This window comes from Oscarella lobularis, chromosome 10, assembly GCF_947507565.1.
Source record: "Oscarella lobularis chromosome 10, ooOscLobu1.1, whole genome shotgun sequence".
Lineage (NCBI taxonomy): Eukaryota > Metazoa > Porifera > Homoscleromorpha > Homosclerophorida > Oscarellidae > Oscarella > Oscarella lobularis.
In genome coordinates this window covers 2,992,827-3,015,026 of record NC_089184.1, presented here as the reverse complement: position 1 = coordinate 3,015,026, position 22,200 = coordinate 2,992,827, and the positions used below count along the sequence as shown (strand labels likewise).

The 22,200-nt window shown below is 46.4% G+C and overlaps 3 protein-coding genes and 1 long non-coding RNA gene across 5 annotated transcripts; 1 reads left to right on the top strand and 3 right to left on the bottom strand.

The window, feature by feature from the left end:
* Positions 1–2,939: 2,939 nt before the first annotated feature.
* Positions 2,940–5,292, bottom strand: LOC136192445 (uncharacterized). 2 transcript variants are annotated; one of them, XM_065981055.1, is made up of 7 exons: positions 5,048–5,292; positions 4,788–4,982; positions 4,591–4,730; positions 4,442–4,519; positions 4,112–4,367; positions 3,608–4,007; positions 2,940–3,553 (listed from the first exon to the last, which is right to left on the bottom strand). In XM_065981055.1, exons 5-7 carry the CDS (start codon positions 4,144–4,146, stop codon positions 3,074–3,076), a joined length of 915 nt encoding a protein of 304 aa, XP_065837127.1. In that variant the 5' UTR covers positions 4,147–4,367; positions 4,442–4,519; positions 4,591–4,730; positions 4,788–4,982; positions 5,048–5,292; the 3' UTR covers positions 2,940–3,073. The 2 variants fall into 2 exon arrangements, with proteins under 2 accessions (XP_065837127.1, XP_065837126.1); XM_065981054.1 differs by having other exon boundaries at positions 4,442–4,730.
* Positions 5,293–6,212: 920 nt separating this feature from the next.
* LOC136191930 (piggyBac transposable element-derived protein 4-like) lies at positions 6,213–9,735 on the bottom strand. The gene is made up of 7 exons (XM_065980369.1): positions 8,453–9,735; positions 8,287–8,373; positions 7,976–8,228; positions 7,804–7,927; positions 7,630–7,757; positions 7,343–7,583; positions 6,213–7,296 (listed from the first exon to the last, which is right to left on the bottom strand). Exons 1-7 carry the CDS (start codon positions 8,565–8,567, stop codon positions 6,331–6,333), a joined length of 1,914 nt encoding a protein of 637 aa, XP_065836441.1. The 5' UTR covers positions 8,568–9,735; the 3' UTR covers positions 6,213–6,330.
* A 1,987-nt stretch (positions 9,736–11,722) lies between these two features.
* Positions 11,723–13,342, bottom strand: LOC136191780 (uncharacterized). The gene is made up of 2 exons (XR_010670953.1): positions 13,232–13,342; positions 11,723–13,175 (listed from the first exon to the last, which is right to left on the bottom strand). It is a non-coding gene; the product is annotated as an uncharacterized lncRNA (long non-coding RNA).
* A 4,268-nt stretch (positions 13,343–17,610) lies between these two features.
* On the top strand, positions 17,611–22,150 carry LOC136192293 (DBH-like monooxygenase protein 1 homolog). The gene is made up of 16 exons (XM_065980826.1): positions 17,611–17,907; positions 19,131–19,433; positions 19,476–19,622; positions 19,678–19,848; positions 20,008–20,091; positions 20,159–20,250; positions 20,294–20,324; positions 20,374–20,476; positions 20,541–20,710; positions 20,761–20,904; positions 20,955–20,993; positions 21,050–21,109; positions 21,171–21,298; positions 21,344–21,503; positions 21,561–21,922; positions 22,069–22,150. The coding sequence occupies exons 1-16, from the start codon at positions 17,611–17,613 to the stop codon at positions 22,118–22,120; spliced, it is 2,343 nt and encodes a 780-aa protein (XP_065836898.1). The 3' UTR covers positions 22,121–22,150.
* Positions 22,151–22,200: the final 50 nt, after the last annotated feature.

Genomic DNA, 22,200 nt, shown 5'->3' with positions numbered 1-22,200 from the left:
GAGACTGTCGTTCCTTTGTCTCCGCACAATGAATTGTGTCATTCTTAAGGATTTGCAAAATGAGGCTCTCTTTGTGTGTCGATCGGCCTAACCGATCAGATGCGGCTCAAAAAAGGCAGCCAAACAACACTGCAAATAGTGACAATTATATAATCGAATATAATACAATAACATAATAGTAAAATATAATATAACATAATTATGTTACATTGCAATTAACCGATCAGAATGTGTTTGATAACGTTCCACTGGTACTAGTTAATGCTGTTACTATCGAGAACCGTGAAATTCCAACCTAAGTGTTTCAAAGACAGAAAAAGCTATAGAAAGATTTATGAACGTTACAGACAACTGAAAAGAAGAACATGCTACGCAGCTACCAAACACATACAAAAACTGAGCTTTCAGTTCTGCTGTCATGCGCATGATATACGCACATCTGGTCTGCTTAGGTTTGGCCTTCGCGGAGTGAGCACTCCTCCAGCCACAGAGCATTCTCCCCTTCTTGATAAACAGACTTCACCTCATGACGTTTCCCACTATGAGGTGTGTTGTCTTCTCTGCATGAAGGAATGATCAAGATGCGTCCATTACTTCTCGCTCGAACATGGCCGCCATGAATTCCTTGGTCATCGCATTCGTAATCAAAACAAGGAAAGATGATGTTGACCCTGCACACCGCTACTGAAATATTCTCTAGCACAATAACTTCCTCCGCTAGCTCGGGATACTCTTCTGAACTCGCGGTGGGATGAACAAAGGCACTGATTCGACGAGCTTTCGTTCTCCGCTCAACTTCCTTCTCCCTGTGGTTCAAACATGAAACAGCATACATACGCGAATAGTTTCCTTGGCCCGTTTCTTTCACGATAACTCCATAAGACCCCGTTTCCTGGCATCCTTTAACGAAGCACGGCATTCTGGTTCTATACAGTTCAATGCAACTGCGTTTACAGCAGCCACAGCACTGACACTGTGAAGAAGCACGAACTTCTCCCAGTTTTCCTGCAGCCGCGACGAATACCATTTTTCTATACGGGATGTGCACTACCAATATATCCCGGACCTGGCAAGTGTGTTTCACGGGAGAACAGTACAGTGTATGCACGCAGCGTTCCCTTGTCACTACCGTTGTGTTTCAAAATAAACTAGCTAATTGTTCGATCTCACCTCAATTTCTTGAGATGAGTGAATACTGAAGCGAAGGGTATTAGCAGAACACGTGACACTATATTATTAATTATTAATAAATCAATCAAAATTAAAACGAATTAAGTAGTTAAAAGTACAGTAGCATTGCTAATTACAATGCCAAAAGAATACTGTTAGTTTGACGCCTTACCAGCAAAACTGTCAAAATTAAATTATCGTCAGTTCTAAAGAATAACTCTGCAAAAGAATAGAGCAGTACAGTAGGACTAGCGCAGATGAGGTCTTGTAACGATAACATTACGCTCACTTATTAAGGTATAGCAACACTATAATTATGTGTTTCAAAAATATGTACTGTACATACTTGCCATTAGATTCAGATAATGGACAATGAATAGCCAAGTTGTGGAGCAACAGTTACACGAGAACGCGAAGAGCCAAGAAGAAACTTCTCTGGTTCTGCAATTCTAGGCCGTTTTTCTATAAAAATAATTTCTCTTCTGCTGAAAATTGAAAATAGAAACGAATGAGGTAGAGACTCTTAGCTTTTGAGTAGATAAACTAACTCCTAAAATAAAGAAGTTCAAAAAGATTCTAATTAATTAATCATTTCTTCGTACTGCCTCAGCCATGAGTAACAGACACAAGATATCAAAACAAAAATCTGTATGGAATAGTAAAAATTAAATAAATCCAAGTTAAAAATTGCATACACACTAATCAAGCAAAATGGACAAGAGAACGCTTCCTTGCTTCAAATCGATTTGCAGTAAGAAATTCTCTTTGATGTAAGGAGACACGTGGCAAATGCAAGAACGACGAGCGAGAACCGTTAACATTTTGAAGCACGGCGTGCGGACTGATGACGCAAAAATTTGAAATTCAAATCGACGCCTGGGAAAATTTTAATTATTAGTTAACGTAATGAAATTTAGTATTTAATTAACGACTTGCCAAACATTTCTCTAAGCGTTCTTCATAGAAACCGCAGCTCCTTTGCATTTGAGCCACAATTCGACGCGAATCGTCGAAGTAACGCCCTTGCGTGTTCACGTCTTACTTTTCTCGACGCCGATGCTACAGGCCAAGACTTTAGCACCGTTAGAGCTTCTTCCAACCAAGGTCGTGCCGGCGGACACGTCGTAGAGTTGCTGGCGACGAATGTTGACATGTTTGCTTCGAAACCTGAGGCGTCCCGTATAAGAACAGCACCCCCGGATCTGTATTCTTTCGAGTCGCTTTTCGGCGAGAGACGATTGTACATATGTCGTTGCACCATGCGATGCGTCGCATCTCCCGAGGTCTTGGAAGAATAGGCTTCTTTTGAGGAGCCTCATCTGATCCCGTGAGGTTCAAGTTGAATTGCATGGAGTTACGCTGAACCTATATAGCTTGCAGTAGACATCGTCGTTTATCAATGCTTGAAGCCATGAAAAGTAAGAAACACGTGAAGATAAGCTTTCAGACAAATTTTTCCTTCGAATGGGTTGGTAGGCCAGAGAGCTAGCAGCCCCAAAAAAACGCAAATGATCCAGGTCAGAATAATTGTTTGATAAAATCATGTGCATTGTTGATGACATGAGACGGTAAAATTTAAGGTCTGTTCCTATGCCAAGAAGAGGAAAGCAGTTGCTATGAGTAGAGCGTAAGTAATATTATATTTCTAATAGTTCTAGTTCTAGGCATGGCTTATGCAGGCTCTAGGAGCAAAAACGCCTTTTCCTGTCGTCACAGGCAGCAACATTTTCTCACTGGAAGTGAGTAGGACAGAGGCTCTCACGCAAATCTTAATTAAAAAGTCAAGCAGATATTTTTATTGAAGTTCGAATTGAGGCATGAGAGCTTACAACAGAGGGGACAAAGAACCAAATCGCGCAAACAAAAACCAGTACATACTGTCACCAAAGAAATTCAAAAACTGTCAATTGACGTTGTAACTCGACATTTTAAGCATTTCAGGCACCATCGCCATCGAGCCGCCACCGACTGTGCTTGACATGCGCACAGGATTTCCCTGCTGGTGCACGGTGGCCATTCCGAATCTCGGCTGCGTTTGCGCGGGGCCTAGTAAAGGCACGTCGAGAGCGCTGTCGCGACGGTTGATTTGCGCATCGCTCGACCGGCGACTTGGGGGGAGAGGCTGAGCCGGCTGCTGCGATTGGGGTCCTTGCGGGGGGGACCTTGTGTGCATCACGTCGACAAGCATTTCCGGTGTCTGCGACGGAGCCATGATGCCGTAAATTTCATAATCCCCCGACGCCGACCTTTGAACGGTCGTGCAGCAATTGCCATCGCGAACCCGGCGCTTGTCTTGCAAATACTCGTGAAGTGTCGGCAAGTAAACAAGATTTTTGACTTTTCTCTTTTTACCAAATTCAAAGTTATCCGTAATCCTGACAACCTAAAACAGACACTAGGCGTTCGCTCCCTCGTCCTCGCGATATAGACCTTTTACCTCTCCTGACCAAATGTTTTGCTGTCCTCCTGAACGGCAGCAACCGCAGCAAGAATTATTGCCAGTCACGCGAAACATCATCGCAAAGCAAATAGTATCCGTCGGCTCCACGTCGTAGCGTAGCGTCCCTTCGACTATGTTCCCATACACTTGCGAGTTCACCGTCCACTCGGCGACATCGTTTGGAGCAACTTGGAGGGGAGGACAGACGCTCGTAAGGCCGTGTTTGAAGTAGGCCTGGGGCATGGTCCAAGTGTACGGCGTCGTGTTTTTGATTCTGATCGTGAGGATGAAGTGGGGCTTTGCCATTTGGTGGAGACGCTCCTTCGCCTCTTTCGCCTCGAAGCTCGACTTCGCTAAGTTTGCAGACGCTGATCCAATGTCAAGTAGGCCCTTTACGCTAAAGAAGGTACTCGTAACTAAGCTAGCAGTGAAGCGGAAAAGTGAAGCGGAAAAGGGCGTGATTGTCGCATGCACTTGCGCTCGTCTCTTGTCCTGCCTTACCCTGACATTCCTCCGCTTATTGCTGCCATTTCCATTCTTCTTGGTTGTTTGTCTTTCTACAAAAGACGTTCGAAGAAGAGATAGGACTACTGAGGATCACGCCTCCACGCGTGATGACCACGTGCTAGCTCCCTGGTAGCGCGCTGTCATCTGCGCGTGCAAAACTACCAATCGAGTCTAATTGCTACAACTCTGAACTTTGAGTAGATCATCTCCTGAGAGCGAAGCTTGAGACAAAAACTCGCCAACTGACTTGCTAACGTCACCCCCAAAAAAACAAAAAAAGAAGTATCAGCTAGGCTCTCTCAAAAGAATAAGCACTAAAAAAACCTGGTGGATCCCGGGACCTAAACGTGCTATGATATCGTTTGATAATGGCAAAGCCGATACGATGTAGCAATGTAGGACCTTCAACAAAATAGCAATCGCATTACACGAACCTAATAAGATGAACACGAATCCCGTTTACTCTCACATACATCAATGAAGGAAAAGGCAGGCATTCAAACAACCAAGTGAGCCATCCGGACAACTGTTTATACATTTCTTCGTGACGAAGTGAGAGCTTCGTGCTGCTGCAACGCTGAGCCAGAGACACAAGATATCGAAACGAAGATCTCTAGGAAGTAGTGAAAAACACTTTTTTAAATCCCCATTAGACATTGCATATACGTACTAATCGAGAGCGAGCCAAATCGACGAGAGAACGTTTCGTTGCTTCAAAACGTTTCTAGGAGGCACGTTGCACATGCAAAGCATTGCTCCTCGTCGAAAAAGTGAAGGAGAACGAGAGGAGCGAGAGGTGGACACGAACGAATTTCTGGATGAAGATGAGCGAGAACCGTCGGGATTTTGAGACACGTCGTGCGGCCTAGGAATACAACATTGAAAATTATTATTGTATGCGATTAATTAATTAATTAATTAATGACTCACCAAACATTTCTCTGAGCATTTCTTCATAGAAACCGACATAGGTTGAGAGAAAATCGGCAGCTCCGGTGCATTGGAGCCACAATTCGACGCGAATCGTCAACGGAACGCCCTTGCGCGTCCACGTCTTGACTTTTCTCGCCGCTGACGCTTCATGCGAAGACTTTAGGACAGTTAGAGCCTCTTCCGACCAAGGTCGTGCCGGAGGACACGTCGTAGAGCCGCTGGTGACGAACGTTGACATGTTCGCCTTCGAAAGCTGAGACGCCCCGGATTCGAACAGTACCCCCGGATTAGCGTTGGTACGGTACTCGCTTTTTAATTGTGCCTTTGTCGCTGCACCATGAGTTATGTTTGTTTATTAAGTTTTCACGACGGGGCTCCTTTTGGTTTGGTTTGCTCTTGGGCGTAACCTATCAGAATAGTATGTTTTTGATAACGGTCCACTGGTACTATTTGATGCTGTTACTATCCAGAACCGTGAAATTCCAACCTAAGTGTTTCAAAGACAGAAAAGCTATAGAAAGAATTATGAAGGTGACAGACAGCTGAAAAGAAGAACATGCTGCTACCAAAAGAAACACATACAAAAACCGATCTTTCCGTTCTGCAGTCACGCGCATGATATACGAACATCTGGTCTGTTTAGGTTTGGCCTTCGCGGAGTGAGCACTCCTTCAGCCAAAGAGCATTCTCGAAAAACAGACTTTACCTCATGACGTTCCTCACTTCATATGAGGTGTGTTGTCTTCTCTGCATAAAGGAATGATCAAGATGAGTCCATCTCTTTCGCTCGAACATGGTCACCGTGAATTCCTTGGTCATTCGTCATCAAAACAAGGGAAGATGATTTTGGCCCTGCACTATGGTACCAAAATATTGTCCTTTTCAGCCTAGCCCTTTCACTGTCCAATTAATTCCTTTCCGGTCACAGCATGTCACGCGCGATATTCAAAATTGCGAGCCAGCGAGACCTAATAGCACCTAGCAACCTTTGTCAATCTATTTCGTAAAAGTCTAAGTAAGAATTTTATCAAAGATTTTGTAGTCATAGCAACGAAATAAAAGACTTATGCTTCCTTATCAGTGAGAAATTGCAACGTATGGCTAACAGTATATTCGCCGGTCTTCGAAACTGTCTCTTTCTTGTTGAATCGCTGCATTCTGGTAACTTTTCGCGTATCATCATTTATTTACTTAGTCAAGCTAACCGGAAGTCAACATTTAGACGCCAAAAAACCCAAATTCGCAAACACAACCGAATAAACTGCAAGCTTCGTCGTCGTTCAGAACTTACTTAACGTGTGATATTCGTGAAAACAATTTCGATCTGCCGCTATGCAAAGATGCACGTCGCAAGCTGTGCACCGAGTGTACACTTCGTGACGGAAATTTTTGCCCGTTGTCACTTTTCGGGCTTTCGCTTTTCTGGCTTTCTCGCTACAGCAGACGCATTGACCACGCTTCCTCTCGGAAATGGGAAGATGAGGAAGAGACGCGTCAAGCCTTTTGTCCGGACGTTGCCTTTTTCTACCTTTTCGTTTCTTCCCCGAAAAATTTCCGACGAGTGCAACGCCAAGTTCCAAACGAAAAGAGCGAAAATCTCTTTTAGCTCCTTCTCTTTCTGGATCGAGCTGTCTTTCCACAATGAAAGCATTCAATACTGCTGCTTCGAGCAAGTGAAATGCAATCCGTCGCCAGGGTTTTTTGCTTCTCCTTCCAACGTTGTAGAGAGCCGTCATTTGGTCGCCCCTGTCGACGCCCCTCATGTTGGCAATATATGGCTCCAAAAGAGGGGGACACTCAAGATTGACAGAATTCCGACCATCTTTCCGTTTCGTTGTAGGAATTGTTCCGTCCTCGAGCCTAGGCGCATGGGCAGTCGACAAAAAAAATACGAAACGCCTGTCAAACCACACGCATGCCATCAGGTGTCGTCTGGAAAGGTACCGGTAAAAGCCTCTGTGCACATCTTTCTTTCTCGGCAACGCTCGAAGTTGCTTTGGAAATTCTTTCCGGTGAGGCCGAACTGTGCCACAGCAATAAATTTGTTTTTCCCACAGAAGATCGAACAGCGTAGGCGACGAATAGTAGTTATCCGTATACAAAATGTGTCCTTTTCCATCCATGCCCTCCATCAAATCCAAGACAATCTGAGTTGACAATCCGTGTTCCCCTGCAGTTGCTTTCTTTCCGGTGTATATGTCAAATTTGTAGATGTAACCCGTAGACGCTTCGGCCAGAATAAACACCTGTAAAGATCCATAGCAAATTCATTCTAAATCTTTCTTGCCATACCTTGATTCCCCATTTAGTTGGCTTGTCCTTCATGTACTGTTTGTAACCAAGACGTCCTTTGTACGGAATCATTGCCTCGTCAATGGTTATTTCTCGTCGTAAGCCATACTCCGTTTTGAATGATGCTTGGAGAAGGTCGATCAATGGCCGCACTTTCTGCAATTTGTCATAGGCAGGATCGTCTCTTGATAATTCGTTCGCTGGATCAACGACGTAAAAAAATCTTAAAATTTGCCAAAACCTATGTAAAAATGTAAGTAATAATAAGTTTGCAAATACACAAATACCTTGTCATATTCATAACTTCAGACAAACAGCATTTCAAAATTGGTATGGATGTCTGCCAATAATCTTTAATCCGAGGGAATCTCATATAACCCATCAGGATCAAGAGACCAAAAAATGTCTTCATCTCCTACACCAAGTTGGCAATAAATAATTTGCTTGATGATTTGTTTTACCTCGACGGAAACTGGACTCCACGGTCGTTGACCTTGTTGTCCCGCATTTTTGGCCACAGCATTCAAATTTGTGTTTATGACAAGCATTTGCCACACAATTTCCGTGAAAAAGAGATTGAAACATCTACATGAAATTGTACATAATTATCTTTGCATAAAATATTTTTTGTACGTTATGGCATCGATTTCTCCCGCAAAAACTCGTGTAGGACCAGATCTAGAAGAATAATCGACTCTGTCAACGCTCTCCCAATCCTCTCTCCACTCGTCTGAATCGTCGGATTCCTGTTCTCGATTTTGGCGGCTTCCGCCGATTGCTCGTCTTCCACGGCCTCCTCTACCGCTTCCTCGAGACCTCGCGGGTACTCTCGGTCTCGAAATACGTTCGTCGTCGTCGTCGCTATCGGATCCCGAGACGCTTCGATCTGAACCAGAAGTTTATTCAAGATGCCGGCGGAATTAAGCTATCCGCCCTCTTTTTACCGTCCGAAACGACGATGTTGTCTTCGGAATACGGCTCGCGGTCATCGTCCGTTTCGCTTTCAACCTCTTCGACAACGCTTTCGTCGCCTAAAAGAATTATTTGAAGTAAAAGAATTCCGCAGGGGCCCCAAACCAAAAACGGTCGATCGATGAAGCTGTTTCTTACTTTCCCAAGGCTCGACTTGCGGTTCTACGTCTTCGCCGTCATCGGAACTAGCGCAAGCGAGAAAGGAGCCGGCGTTAGCAGCCGAAGCACGGCGCAAGTGTTCGGGAGCAGCCATTTTTGTTACGCCTAAATCTAAATCTAAAGTCACAATGCACAGCTATGCACAAACAGGTCTTCCGACGGCGGACCACTGGTCGTCCGGGACTTCCCATACACTGGGTAGGCGGGGCTCAGTCAGGTGACGTTGACGGTCTTTTAGAATGGAGAATAGACGAGGGGGAAAGCTCCAATACTGAAGAAAACCCTCGGGCAATGGAAGGAGAGCCCATCCAAAGCACATATGAAGGAGGAAATTTTACGAAATTCCGACATGGTCGGGAATCGAACCCCTATTCATAGTGGTGCCGGCCGAGTGCTCTCACCACTCGGCCACCACTGCCACCAAACGCCTTTGGAGTTGTTCCCCGGCCCGAACACCAGGGCGTGCGCGGCGAAGCCCGCGCGCGCCCTGGTGTGAGGGGCTCTCAAACGCGATAGGGCAAAATCTCAAAGTGTGTGTGTGTCGGCAGGACCATAGATAGAAGAGAGAAAAATCCGGCATTGGGGAAGCAACTGGGCTGTCATTACTTATACAAACTGGTTACGTAATTTTTCCTACCGCGATAAGCGGATCGACGACGGCGCACGCGATGATCGGTCTGTTCGCTTCGCCTCGTCGCTTCTCCACATTTACAACCGAAACTTTGTGCTCTGTGATCCATCAGTATCCTCCCCGCTTCTCCCTCGAACATTGCCTCGCGATGTGGCCCACTTCGTTGTAATTGAAACAACGGCACCCGCCTCGCTCCAAACAATTTCCGACGTAATGACCGGTCTGTCGGCAACGGTAGAAAACCTACTCGCCCGTACTCAAAGATTCTGCTGCGTTCGACGTCGGCAGCTCTCTTCCTAGCGCGATCTGTTCGATTAACAGCTCAAGACGTGTCATTCTCTCATGCAGGTCGGCGCCGTCACTTTCCACACCAAGCGAAGCCACTCGTCTCTCGCCAACGACACCTCTCGGCAGGACGACTGCGGCGCGAAATCCGCCTTGTTGACTTCCCCGCAGCGGCGGTCGTCGTTTCCATCTCGGTCGCGCGGCAGCCTCGGTTCCAGACCCTCTCTCAGCCGGATGTTACCGATCCTCGGAGAGAGGGTTTGGTACGGTACCGCCCCTGTAACTCCGCCTATTATGACGTATGGGAACAGTATGGCGGACGAGCTCTACAAAGATCGTTCGTTCGCACCCTTTTCGCACGTCCTACAGCTATCCGATTAAATAACTGATCTGTTTCGACAGCTTACTCTTTCCTAAAAGCCACTTCTATTCGACCGAGGTCTTCGGAATAGAACTTAGTACGCGATCGAAACAGATCGGTTCCTCGGTCGAATAGAAGTGGCTTTTAGGAAAGAGTAAGCAGGCGAAACAGATCAGTTAATCGGATAGCTGTGGGACGTTCGATACGGGTACGAACGAACGATCTTAGTAGAGCTCGTCCGCCATACTGTTCTCATTTGTCATAATAGGCGGAGTTACAGGTGCTAAAGGGGCGGTACCGTACCAGACCCTCTCTCAACATCCGGGGGAGAGAGACTAGTCAAGCGGGGGCATGCAGCGTCTTCTTCTTCCCGGCGGCGATCTTCCAGCGAGCGTAAGTCCTCCGTTTCCTCTATTGTCGCTTCGAACGTTGCGGGCGGATTCACTTCCAGTTTATATCGCAGCGAGCTCGGCAGTCCGGCGACAAAACGTTGCATCAGCTGATCTTCTCTCGTTGCTCGGTCGAACGTCGACATTGCGCCTTCCACTAGCTTCTCCAGGTCGTACTCGTATTCATCCACCGATTCACATCCTCACGGCGGAATTTTCGCGCCTCCAGAAGCCGGTGCGCGTGCATTCTTTTCTCCGGCGTGTTTGTTCCAAAAAGTCTTCTCAATGCGCCGACGAGGTCGTCGTAGCCTTCGATTTCTTCCTCCTCGCAGTGCTCGAACACTACCCAAGCGCGGTCCTTGAGGTAGGTCGCCAAAAAACAGTCGGCGAGCGTCGGCGTCCAATCCATACGCCTTCGCGCAAACCTCAAACCGCCGAAGCCAGCGGTCGAAGTTGCCGTCACCGAATCTCTCAATCTTTATCGCGTCGCAATTAACGACGCGGACGATCGGCCGCACAGCGGCTGCTGCGGCGTTGGCATCGGCATTTTCGACGTTTTCTTCAATCTCCATCTCTTCGGAGGCGTGCGAATTCGAATTCCTTTCCTCTCACCAATGTAATGCTGCTCGGGGGACGGCTTCGGATTTCTCCCTATATTCTAGGTTACACACTGGCGCAGACACACGTTCGATTAGCTCAACGACTCTAACATAAATGTTCCAATTAAATCCTAGCTACCAATAATATGTCCCGTTACCTCTACCTAATTAACCTAATTAGCTACTGCCTCCCACCCCCTATATTGCTACATTTCGACGGATTTCGCTAAGTAACACATACTGTACTGCTAAAAGGTTAAAATAAAGTAGTAATGACTGCTGTCAACGCAGAAAAATTATACGGCGTTCTCAGCTCGAAGGTATAGGCGAGGACGTTTTATCCGTCCTCGCGTAAACAAGGAAGTATACGCGCTAGAGAGCCGCAAACGGCATCGCATAAAACTTTCACTTGACGGGAACATATTCTGTTTTGGTATGTCGCTCTAACCTGTCCCTCAAGCTATAAACGGTCCGCATCAACTCGCGAAGCTGAACGCAAAATGGCGTCTATGAACCACGTGATAGGTCACGTGCAGATACCGTCATGTCGCAGCTCTAATATCTACGGCTGTGCTCAACCCAAAGGAAAAACGCATATCCTTCGGGTTGCAGCTGAGCCTGACGATCTTATTTCACTCTAAGGAGTATATACTGTATAAGAAAAGTACAGTAGCAGTGCGAACGATTCATGTAGCAAAGGGAGGGCTTAGACTTTATCTGCATAAGTCATCTGCATAAATCAACTGCATGTAAGTAAGTACTCTAATAGCTAATTGCTTGCCGCGCTGCATCTTATTTAATAATAGAGCTGCATATGGCTTTGCAGTCTTGTCTCTGTCTTTGATCCGACGCTTTGTTGTTAAATCCAAGGTCGAGAACTGCGTGAAGAGCAAACACATCGCTCTTCTTTTGACTAAGGCACGGAAAAGCAAGACCCTGAGTTAGGGAAGAAAAGGTGGCGGAAACTAAAACGACCGAGCGACGAACCGTTTTGCAAACACTTTTTAGCACTGAACGACAGAAAAAAACACTGAACGACAGAAAAAGACAAAAAACGTCACACACGTGTCTTGAATCAAACTGCAGTTTGATCAATCAGCTACAAGTAGATTGCACTACCCTACCTTCGCAGGTATGAATTGTGCTGCAGCAATGCTTGCAAGTGCCATCGGGCCAGCACCTGCACCGGGCTCCACTTGTCCAACAGGAATCGTCGTCTTGCCTGTAGCACTTGTGACCTTCCCCAGCGTCTTTGCATATCATTCCTTTGCAGCAATAGTCCGGTCTCGACTCAACGGAAGTAGCATTCACGTTGACAGGAGTGCACGAGTTGCCTACGTCGCTGCATTGAATCTCGTTCGACTGAAATTGAACCAAGGCAAATTGGAAAGCTCCAAAAAGAGAGGACAAAACAAAGAAGCAGACGATCTTATTCATGGTGACGTTACTCTACTGAGAGGTCGGTGTGCTGCTTATATACGAAGAACGAGAGAACCACACACGAAGTGTCTTGTGTGGAAGGAAATTAGGTTTATTTTTATCTGTAGGCGGGGTGAGAAAGCGTCTGTGATATATTTGAGTAACTCAAATTCTGCTTATTTTTTAAGCAGTGGCTTCTGTGACCCTAAACAGATGCCTCTACGGTCTCACATTCCACGTAGCAACACCGGCCCTGCGGTCACAGTACGGCTTCTCCACGCTGCGACCACGCACCAACGTTTCCTAGTCGAATGGGAACGTAGCCTAATTTCCTTCGTTCCTCGCAGATGCGTAATTGTGCCCCAAAATAGACGACACGGCTGACGCAGCGTTGGCGAGCGAAAGTCGAACGACACGCCCTGAGACACGCCTCTATGCGTGCAAGATCCTTTATTTGCATTATTGGAATTCGCCGGTGATTGGGCATACGAATCTCGGCCTTCCATTGACGAAGTAGAGATCCCAGAATCTCTCCAGGAGCATTCGGGAGTTGGTCAGGGCTCCCGAGGGAACGCTGACTGAATCTCGTGCTGGTCACGTGCGTAGTTGGCAGTGCATTTCTGCTTTGCGTTAGTGATGTTAGTACGGAAGCAGATGCTGCTACATCTCTGTTCACTTCTAGTGGAGGAATTAATTTGTAGGGTGGACCGGGTTGTGTCGGTGCATGGCGATGTGCGTTAGCCTCGCCCTTTCGCGGAAAAAATTAGTTAGCTCCGCCATAGGGGTACGTGGCCACTGTCTTCAGGAAAGGGCGTTCCTTTCCCGATTAGAACAACTAACCCCGGGCTTCGGGAATGACGCATAGATATAGCTTTAGTTCTGGCATTCGAACGGTTTCGAAGGTCGTTCGAGAGCGTTCGTACACCCGAACGCTAACAATCGAGCGACTTCGAACCGTTTCCTTCCTTCCTTTCAGGAGTAGACTTGGGCTGAACTGGGCGTACGATCGCGATCGACACTAATCAAATTATGCTTATCTTTTGTGAACCTAAACAGAAGCCTCTACGGTCTCACCTCCCACGTCCTAGCCACATCCTGCGGTCATAGTACGGTTTCTCAAGTCACCAACGTTTCCTAGTCGTTTGGGAACGTTCTAACTCTAGGCTTAAGACGTCAAAGTGCAACTGACATCTTCAAAAGCATCTGCGATTGATCAACACAAGTTTGTACCCTCGCAAAAAAGGGTGCATGCTCGAAAATCGTCTTGATCTCGACTATCGTGAAACGCAGATGCTTTTGAGGATGTCAGTTGCACTTTGACGTCTTAAGCCTAGAGTTAGAACGTATTTTGCGTTTCCGAAAGCCTGCAGAACAATCAGGAAAACTACACAAAGTCGCCTGTTGAAAAAAACGGGCTTTAGGGATCCGTCGCTTTTAAAAGCTACAGTTGGGAGCATTATTTACACCATTAGTGACCTTTTCGAGTTGCCTAGAAGGCTAGAGAGCCTTCGGATTCGGAGAAATCGGGCGTTTCTTGAGCGGGGTCACAACGGATAAGGGGGCGTGGCCGAGGCACGCATCTAACCACTCAATGTACTGGTGTTTCATATCCCTCTCTCTAGAATCCGTGGGTAGATCGACGTATTGGTTGAAGCTACCCGTGGGTAAATAAATCTGATACTGATACTGATACTGATACTAAATGGCTAATGCAAATACGTCTTTTCCTTCGTTTCCCCGAAAGAACGAAACGCAGCGTCGGCGAGCGAAAGCGACATATTGAGAGTGTAATGCTAACCACTCTGAGACACGCCTCTATGCGTGCAACCCCTGGCGCCGTCTCGTTCCCAGACCCTCTCCCTCCGTTAATAAGGGTCTGGGGACATGCTTTTGATCTTGTTGTGCACCGCTCCCCTCGATTTTGGGGAGTATCAGTATCAGTATCAGTATCAGATTCATTTACCCACGGGTGACTACAATACATAGGTCGATCTTCCAGGTACCGCCGCTTGTATAAAATTTTGCCCAGACTCTCTCCCCGAGGGTCTTATCGCGCTCGGTCAGGAGAGAGTCTGGGTTTCCGAAGCTACGTTCCCAGACGAGTAAGTTTTCGGGAAAGCAAACACAGCTGCTGCAGCCATCGAAACTAATTAGCTTCCGGCTCCTTAAAGGAATTACGTTTGGCAGGCTTTGCAAAATATATAATGCGTCGTGCGTCAGCTGTGCTAGAGCCTTTTTGGCTCAGGAATGTGTCTTGCGTCGGAGCCTCGGAGCCGGTCATATTAGCCAGAAATACAATTTGTCGTACCTGTGTTTGTCATCGCGATCTCTTCAGCAAGCAGTTCATGCAGCTGGTTCACGAATCCGTGCGCTCTTCCTGGAACTGCTTGCGCAGACGGACTTCCACTGCGTACAGCGGCGACCCGTTATTTGCATGGGCGTGTCGGCTACAATATCCTCCACGGAGAACCGCGCGGAAACCAAACAAGACAGAACGCTATCAATCCAAAAAGAAGCAAGCTAGTTATTCTTAATAAAATCTACATACCTTGTACACATGTAATTATCTGTCTGACGATGGCCAAATCGAATACTTTGAGCAGACTGCGTGCACCTTGTCCAAATCAGGCAATCCTAGGAAGTAGTGCTTCGGCGGAGGGCTCGTACGGCTTAGTCGACCATGCATTTACGTTGAGTTCTAGTTATCAAGAAAAGAAGAATGGCTTTCAACAGCTAGCACAAGCGGATTTACTTCGAAATCGTGCGCTCGTGTATTCAAGGCGAAGCAAGGTGTAAACATGAAATGGCAGAGAAGAGTTAGGAATATTCCCTGACGAATACGTTTATCAACCGAGTCAAGTCTCTTCCCGCAAAATAGAACGCATATGCCTACGGAATAATTCTTATGTAGCTAGTGGGAAACTGATCACTGAAGCCAACTAAAGTTCAAGCGCACCGCCGCTTGTATAGAACCTGTCCCAGACTCTCTCTCCACGACCCCCTAAGCGCGCTCGGCCATGAGAGAGTCTGGATTCCCGAGGCTACGTTCCCAGACGACTAAGAAACGTTGGTGCGTGAAGAAACCGCAGAGCCGGTGTGTATCAAGGACGTGGGAGGTGAGACAGTAGAGGCTTCTATTTAGGGTCACAGAAGCCACTGCTTAATTAATAGATAAGCAGAATTTCATTTACTCAAACATATGACAGATGTTCTCTCACCCCGCGTACTGATAAGAAAGAAGACGTAAACATGCGTTGACGTACAAGCCTCCATTCCTGAGTCACAACCGACACTTCGTGTTCATCGTATATATACTGCATGCCAAACCAAGGTCCTCTCAGTTGAGTACTAACCTCACCATGAATAAGGTCGTCTGCTTCTTTGTTCTGTCCTCTCTTTTTGGAGCTTTCCAGTTTGCCTCCGTTCGATTCCAGTCGATCGAGATTCAATGCAGAGACGCTGGCAAATCGTGCACTCCCGTCAAAATGAACGGCACTGACGTTGAGTGGAGTCCGGACTACTGCTGCGAGGGAATGATATGCAAAGACGCTGGAGAAGGTCACAAGTGCTATAGCAACAACTGCTTCCCAAGTGGATATCCGTGCTTTTGTCCGCCGTTATTGGGATATCCCCCGTGCTCTGCCTGCTGCACCAAGGTTAATGTCTGCCTTCCTGGGACAAGGGTGACTGAGTGCGCCTGATTGATCAAACTGCAGTTTGATTCAAGACATCTAAGTTGCGTTTGTCTTTTTCTGTCGTTCAGTGCTAAAAAAGTGTTTGCAAAACGGTTCGTCGTTCGGTCGTTTTAGTTTCCGCTACCTTTTCTTCCCTGACCCAAGGTCTCGCGTTTCCGTGCCTTAGTCACAGGAAGGGCGATGAGTTCGCTCTTCATGCAGCAAGTTTTAGAGTACAGTAGTAACAAAGCGGCTTATCAACGACAGAGGCAAGACTGCAAAGCTATATGAAGCTCGATTATTAAGTGAAATGCGACGCGGCAAGCAATTCGCTATTAGAGTAGTCGACTTACTTACGTCTTACAGTTGAATTCTGCAGATGAAGTCTACGAAAAGTCTAAGCACTACCTTTGCTACGGGAATCGCTCGCGCTGCTACTGCATAGTTTTCTATATACTCCTTCTTAGAGTGAAACATTGGATCGCCAGGCTCAGCTGCAACACGAATGCGTTTTCCTTTGGGTGGAGTGATAGTAAACTGATTTGCTCTGGATCGCGGTTTCACCTACTAGTAGGCTCGTATCCAGCCTGTTATCCGGGCGGCTCTTACTGCGTGAGCCTGGCTGGAGACACTGCTTGTTTGTGGGGCGTGGATAAGGCGTGGTTGGGCGTAGGTTTTTATGGCGTCGGCCAATAAGCAGCTGGCTTCGCCAAACTGGGCTGCAGTCTCTGATTGGTTACTTAGAGTCATTCCTACAGATAAGAAAGAAGACGTAAACATGCGTTGACGCAAAAGCAGCCCTTTTTAAGTGATACCCGACCCTTCGTGTGGGGTTCTCTCGTTGATCGTATATGTACCGTCACAACCCGGTCCACCCCACAAATTAACCACTCCACGATAAGTAAACAGAGATGCAGCGGCATCTGCTTCCGTAACGCAAAGCAGAAAAGCAGATGCACTGCTAACTTTGCACGTGACCAGCACGAGACTCAGTCAGCGTTCCCGAGAACCCAAGAGTCTGGGCACAGTTCTATACGAGCGGCGGTACAGTTGCTCTCTATTAGGCCAATGGAAGGCCGAGCACTGAGATTCGTATGCCCAATCACCGGCGACTTCCAGTAATGCAATTAATGGATCTTGCACGCATAGAGGCGTGTTCCAGGGTGTGTGCGACCTTTGCGTTCGACTCTAGATATATCGCCTTCGCTCGCCGACGCTACGAGTCGCATATTTGTGGAACGAGTACGCATCTGCTGAGAAAGAAGAAAAAGACGTATTCGCCTGTTTCCTAAGGTGACCTGACGTCATTATGCAGCAATCGCGCATTAGCCAACTGAAGTTCAAGCGCACCGCCGCTTGTATAGAACTGGTCCCAGACTCTCTCCCCGACCGCCTAAGTGCGCTCGGCCAGGAGAGAGTCTGGATTCCCGAGGCTACGTTCCCAGACGATTTATTAAGAAACGTTGGTGAGTGGAGAAACCGCAGGGCCGGTGTGTATCATGTTGCTAGAACGTGGGAGGTGAGTTAGTAGAGGCTTCTTCACCGAAGCCGCTGCTTAATTAAAAGATAAGCAGAATTTGATTTACTCAAACATACGACAGACGCTTTCTCACCCCGCCTAGTACGGCGCCTACAGATAAGGAAGAAGATGTAAACATGCGTTGACGTACAAGTCTCCTTTCCTGAGTCACAACCGACACTTCGTGGGTGGCTCTCTCGTTCATCGTATATATATAGCATGCAAAACAAAGGTCCTCTCAGTTGAGTAGTAACCTCACCATGAATAAGGTCGTCTGCTTCTTTGTTCTGTTCTCTCTTTTTGGAGCTTTCCAATCTGCCGTCGTTCGATTCCAGTCGATCGAGATTCAATGCAGAGACGCTGGCAAATCGTGCACTCCCGTCAAAATGAACGGCACTGACGTTGAGTGGAGACCAGACTACTGCTGCGAGGGAATGATATGCAAAGACGCTGGAGAAGGTCACAAGTGCTATAGCAACAACTGCTTCCCAAGTGGATATCCGTGCTTTTGTCCGCCGTTTTTGGGATATCCTCCGTGCTCAGATTGCTGCACCAAGGTTAGGGTCTGCTTTCCTGGGACATCGGTGACTACGTGCGGCTGATAGATCAAACTGCAGTTTGATTCAAGACATCTAAATTGCGTTTGTCTTTTTCTGTCGTTCAGTGCTAAAAAAGTGTTTGCAAAACGGTTCGTTGTTCGGTCATTTTAGTTTCCGCTACCTTTTCTTCCCTGACCCATGCAAGGTCTCGCGTTTCCCTGCCTTATAGTCACAAGATGGGCGATGTGTTCGCTCTTCATGCAGCAAGTTTTAGAGTACAGTAGTAACAAAGCGTCGGATCAACGACAGAAACAGGACTGCAAAGCTATATGCAGCTCGATTATTAATTAAGTGAAATCCGACGCGGCAAGCAATTCGCTATTAGAGTACTTTACTTACGTCTTACAGTTGACTTATGCAGATGACTTTTGCAGATGAAGTCTGCGAAAAGTCTAAGCCCTACCTTTGCTACAGGAATCGTTCGCACTGCTACTGTAGTTTTCTTATACACTATATACTCCTTCTTAGAGTGAAACATTGGATCGTCATGCAGGCTCAGCTGCAACAGGAATGCGTTTCCTTTGGGAGGAGTGGTTTTCTCAACGTGATCAGCTTACATGCGCTTGTCGAAGAGAATCCAGTTTAGAAGGAAATGGGGTGTCCGACTTTTGATACAGAAGTGCTTTTTTTCAAACTCGATTTTCTCGGCGACTGTAGGTCGGATTGGCGTACTCTAAGCGGTATTAGATAGAGGAAAGATAGAGTTTTCGATCCACGTGCGGCTTTTGTTTTCAAAGTGTACGGTTGACGAGAAAATCGCGTTGTCCGGGATATGTTTGTGTCGTCCGAGATTAGATTACACTAGGGCCTAAAAACCGAGAAGTTGTCTAACGTGCGCTTATACGTCGCCGTTCTTTGTCGCGAATTGCAACAAAGAAAGAGTGCAACACCTTCCATTGACGTGAGCAGGTTAGGATATTGTGCTTGGTATGTTATAGCGTAAAATAAGGCCCGTAAGACGTAAAATGAGCGTATGCTTATCTTCTTTGTCTTCTCGGTTTTTAGCCCATAGTTTAGATTACCCGAAAAAAAAAACCCTTGTTGCTCCTATGGGCGACACGATGGCTCCTGTGTGCCAGAGATGCTAATCACCTAAGCTTCCAAAATAACTGACGCGCGGTCGGCTTTGTCCAGCAGCGATATTTTTCGACTATTGATACGGGACTCTATTCAACATCAAGAACCCGTATGTTCTTACTACGTGCATCTTAGTGCATCTTATGGAAATCGTGTTGCTATTCGCTCTCGTTGTTTCGGCGAGCGCTTCGGCTCTCTTGAGTCGTGAATACAAGAACAGCGTCAGCCTGAACGACGACGACACGTATCGGCTTCTCTGGACAATCGATAACGCGAAGGGCGTCGTGAACGTCGGAATCGAAGCGAAAACTAGAGGCTGGATCGGCTTCGGCTTGTCACCAAACGGAAAGATGCCAAACTCAGACATCGTGACCGGCTGGGTCAAAGACGGAAGGGGCTTTCTTCAGGTTCAATCGCGACACGCCCACGCATCCGTTATTTATTTATAGGATAGGAAATCATTGGGCCGCTTTCTTCCCCCGCTCGATTCGAAGCAGAATGTCGAACTAATAGCGGCGAACGAAAACGATACGACAACGGCGCTCGAATTCACGCGCCATCTTCGCGCTTGTGAACCAAACGACACAAACGTCCCTGTACATTAATTATTTCATGATAGTATTGATTTTGTGTGCACATTCATTTGTTTAGTCTGGCACTGCGCGAGTGATTTGGGCCTATCATCCCGCCGATCCTGAATCAATAAATGGATTAATGCGACATGCGAAGTCGGGTTCGAAGAGCGTCAATTTGCTGACTGGTTTCGGTTCTCGTCAATCGTTTCCGGATGGCACGCCCTCTTTCCAACTCATAACGAACAAAGTATGGTTTTTTGATGAAGTCTTTATAAACTACATATGACATACAGTATCTAATCATATGTATTAAGCTTCCTTGAATACTTTTAAATGAATCAATTGAACAATACCCATGTGACCAATACCAATATACATGTATGCACAACATCTCAATTTTTTTCAGTTATCTGTGCCTTCGTCTGATACGACGTACTGGTGCAAGCCGTTTCAATTGCCCAAGCTACCGAAAGGAGGCTACCTGATTGGAGTACATACTAACATACGTATATTATTTATATTGATTTTGCTTTATTGAATTTTTTTTCTTTTTCGAGTTTGATCCCGTTATCGATAACAAGGAGATTGTTCATCACATGGTTGTCTATCGATGCGACTGCTGCGGAGTTTCTCGACGAGGAGGGCCAATGTATGAAACTGAATGACGACGTTCGAAGCTGTTGGGGCTATAGTCCTTTCGGGTCATGGGCAGTCGGCGGTCAGGTAGTCACCTTCTTATGGGCTAAAAGACAGTGGCAACTCTTTTTTGTAGGGAATTCGTTTTCCGGATGATGTTGGAATTCCGTTTAGTGGAACTGGAAGCGTCCAGTATGCCCTGCTTGAAATTCATTACAATAACGTCGAAGGGAAATCAGGTATTTAATTATTATGACATGTTTCTTTTCTGATTTGACTCTCGATGTCTTCGTCATCTGTCAGATTACGTAGACTCGTCTGGATTGGAGTTCTTCTATAGGACCACACCGCCTAAGCACGATGCAACGATTCTCGAAATTGGTCAATTATTTCTAGCAACGGGGTTTTTTATTCCACCTGGATTGACGAGAGCTACTGTTATGTCCTACTGCTCGCCAGAGTGCACCAAAGTCGTAAGTAGAGATGGCAACATTATAGCATCTCCTTGTGTGTCTACGTTTAGGGCGTTCCTTCACAAGGTTCTAAGGTGGTTGCCACTCTCTTGCACTCGCATTTAGCTGGCGTTGCAATTCGAGTCAAGCATTTTCGCAATGGCACGTTCTTGGGCTACCTAGCTCGTAACGAATACTACGATTTCAATTTTCAAGTAAATTTCGTTCAATGATGTTTTGCCCAGACGCAACTTTTCTCGTATAGGACTTCACGTCTTCTCTCACAAACATCACAATTCGGCCGGTGAACTTTTTTGCTTACTCCACGGATATTGAGGCTATAACTTTATTGATATATAGGGCGACGCACTTCAGACCGAATGTGATTACAGTACGGTGGGACGAACCGAGCTGACTAGGGTACGTACATATGGTTACTTAGCCAGGTGGATCTCTTGCACGATGTTCTGCATGTCTCTAGGGTGGCCTCAGTACGTCGAGTGAAATGTGTCTCGCGTATTTGATCGTTTATCCGTCGACGTACGCTCAATCATGTTTGAGCCAAGCTTCGAAGAATGCCATATCTCGTCTAGCCAAAGAAGCAGATGCGTAATATTTGATTATTTAATAGTATTCTACCTAATTTTTTTATAGACAAGGTTGGGGCACTTACTACGATGATAGCACCGACTCTCTTCGACAATCGATATCTTCTTTTAATTTCTCTAAGCACGGTGCAGACACCGCGTATCTCAACTATCTTCGTTGGCAGCAAGAAGTCCAGTGCAAAAGCGTCGAAGGGCAAAGATTAATCGTAAGACAAATTTAGAGACTTTTCGAATTCGAAGTATGTTGAAATTGTTTTGTGTAGGACGATGCGCTGGCCAACGTGTCAACGGCGTCGGTGGAGCCCGCAACTGCTCAACCGGAATGCGTGAATAGTCTTGATCAACCGCCCACTATCGTCTATCTGTCTACTGCTACTACTACTGATACTACTACTACTGATACTACTACTACTGATACTACTACTACTACTGATACTACTACTACTGATACTACTAATGCTATTAATGCTACTTCTGTTACTGCCTCCAGTGCCTCCGGCACGAGTGTAGCTGGAATTGTCGTCAGTATTACTGCCGGTTTGCTTCTGCTCGTGGTTGTGGCACTGGTTGTCTATTTCAAAGCTTCTTTTCGGAAAACCGTTTATTACTTGAAATTAACTAAGAGGTGAATGTCTTTCACTCGCCCTCCCAATCTCTACTGTACTAGGGTTTAGCTGAACGTGCAATAATTGATGGACAGCATGTGTAACTGGAATGTGTGTACGTGTGTAAGGAATTTTGCAGTAACTAATTAATTAATTTATTTATTAGAATTGCGCAAATCAAGTATCACATCAACTATCTTCTAGCTCGATTGAAGTGAATTAAGTAATTTATTCAAAACGCTTACTGCAGTTGATCGACGGAAAAGTAAGTGAAAATTGAAAGGCGGCAATCCTACGT

Excerpts from the sequence above, each read along its gene's own strand:
- LOC136191930 (XM_065980369.1), bottom strand. The coding sequence starts at position 8,567 with ATGGCTGCTCCCGAACACTTGCGCCGTGCTTCGGCTGCTAACGCCGGC. Across the intron at positions 7,758-7,803 it reads GGAGTCCAGTTTCCGTCGAG|GAGATGAAGACATTTTTTGG; the intron begins GTAAAACAAATC and ends AACTTGGTGTAG. Across the intron at positions 7,584-7,629 it reads GAAGTTATGAATATGACAAG|GTTTTGGCAAATTTTAAGAT; the intron begins GTATTTGTGTAT and ends ATTTTTACATAG.
- LOC136192293 (XM_065980826.1), top strand. The coding sequence starts at position 17,611 with ATGAATAAGGTCGTCTGCTTCTTTGTTCTGTTCTCTCTTTTTGGAGCT. Across the intron at positions 20,477-20,540 it reads TAACGTCGAAGGGAAATCAG|ATTACGTAGACTCGTCTGGA; the intron begins GTATTTAATTAT and ends GTCATCTGTCAG. Across the intron at positions 21,504-21,560 it reads TCGAAGGGCAAAGATTAATC|GACGATGCGCTGGCCAACGT; the intron begins GTAAGACAAATT and ends TGTTTTGTGTAG.
- LOC136192445 (XM_065981054.1), bottom strand. The coding sequence starts at position 4,146 with ATGGAAATGGCAGCAATAAGCGGAGGAATGTCAGG. Across the intron at positions 4,008-4,111 it reads ATAAGCGGAGGAATGTCAGG|CGTAAAGGGCCTACTTGACA; the intron begins GTAAGGCAGGAC and ends TACCTTCTTTAG. Across the intron at positions 3,554-3,607 it reads AAAACATTTGGTCAGGAGAG|GTTGTCAGGATTACGGATAA; the intron begins GTAAAAGGTCTA and ends TGTCTGTTTTAG.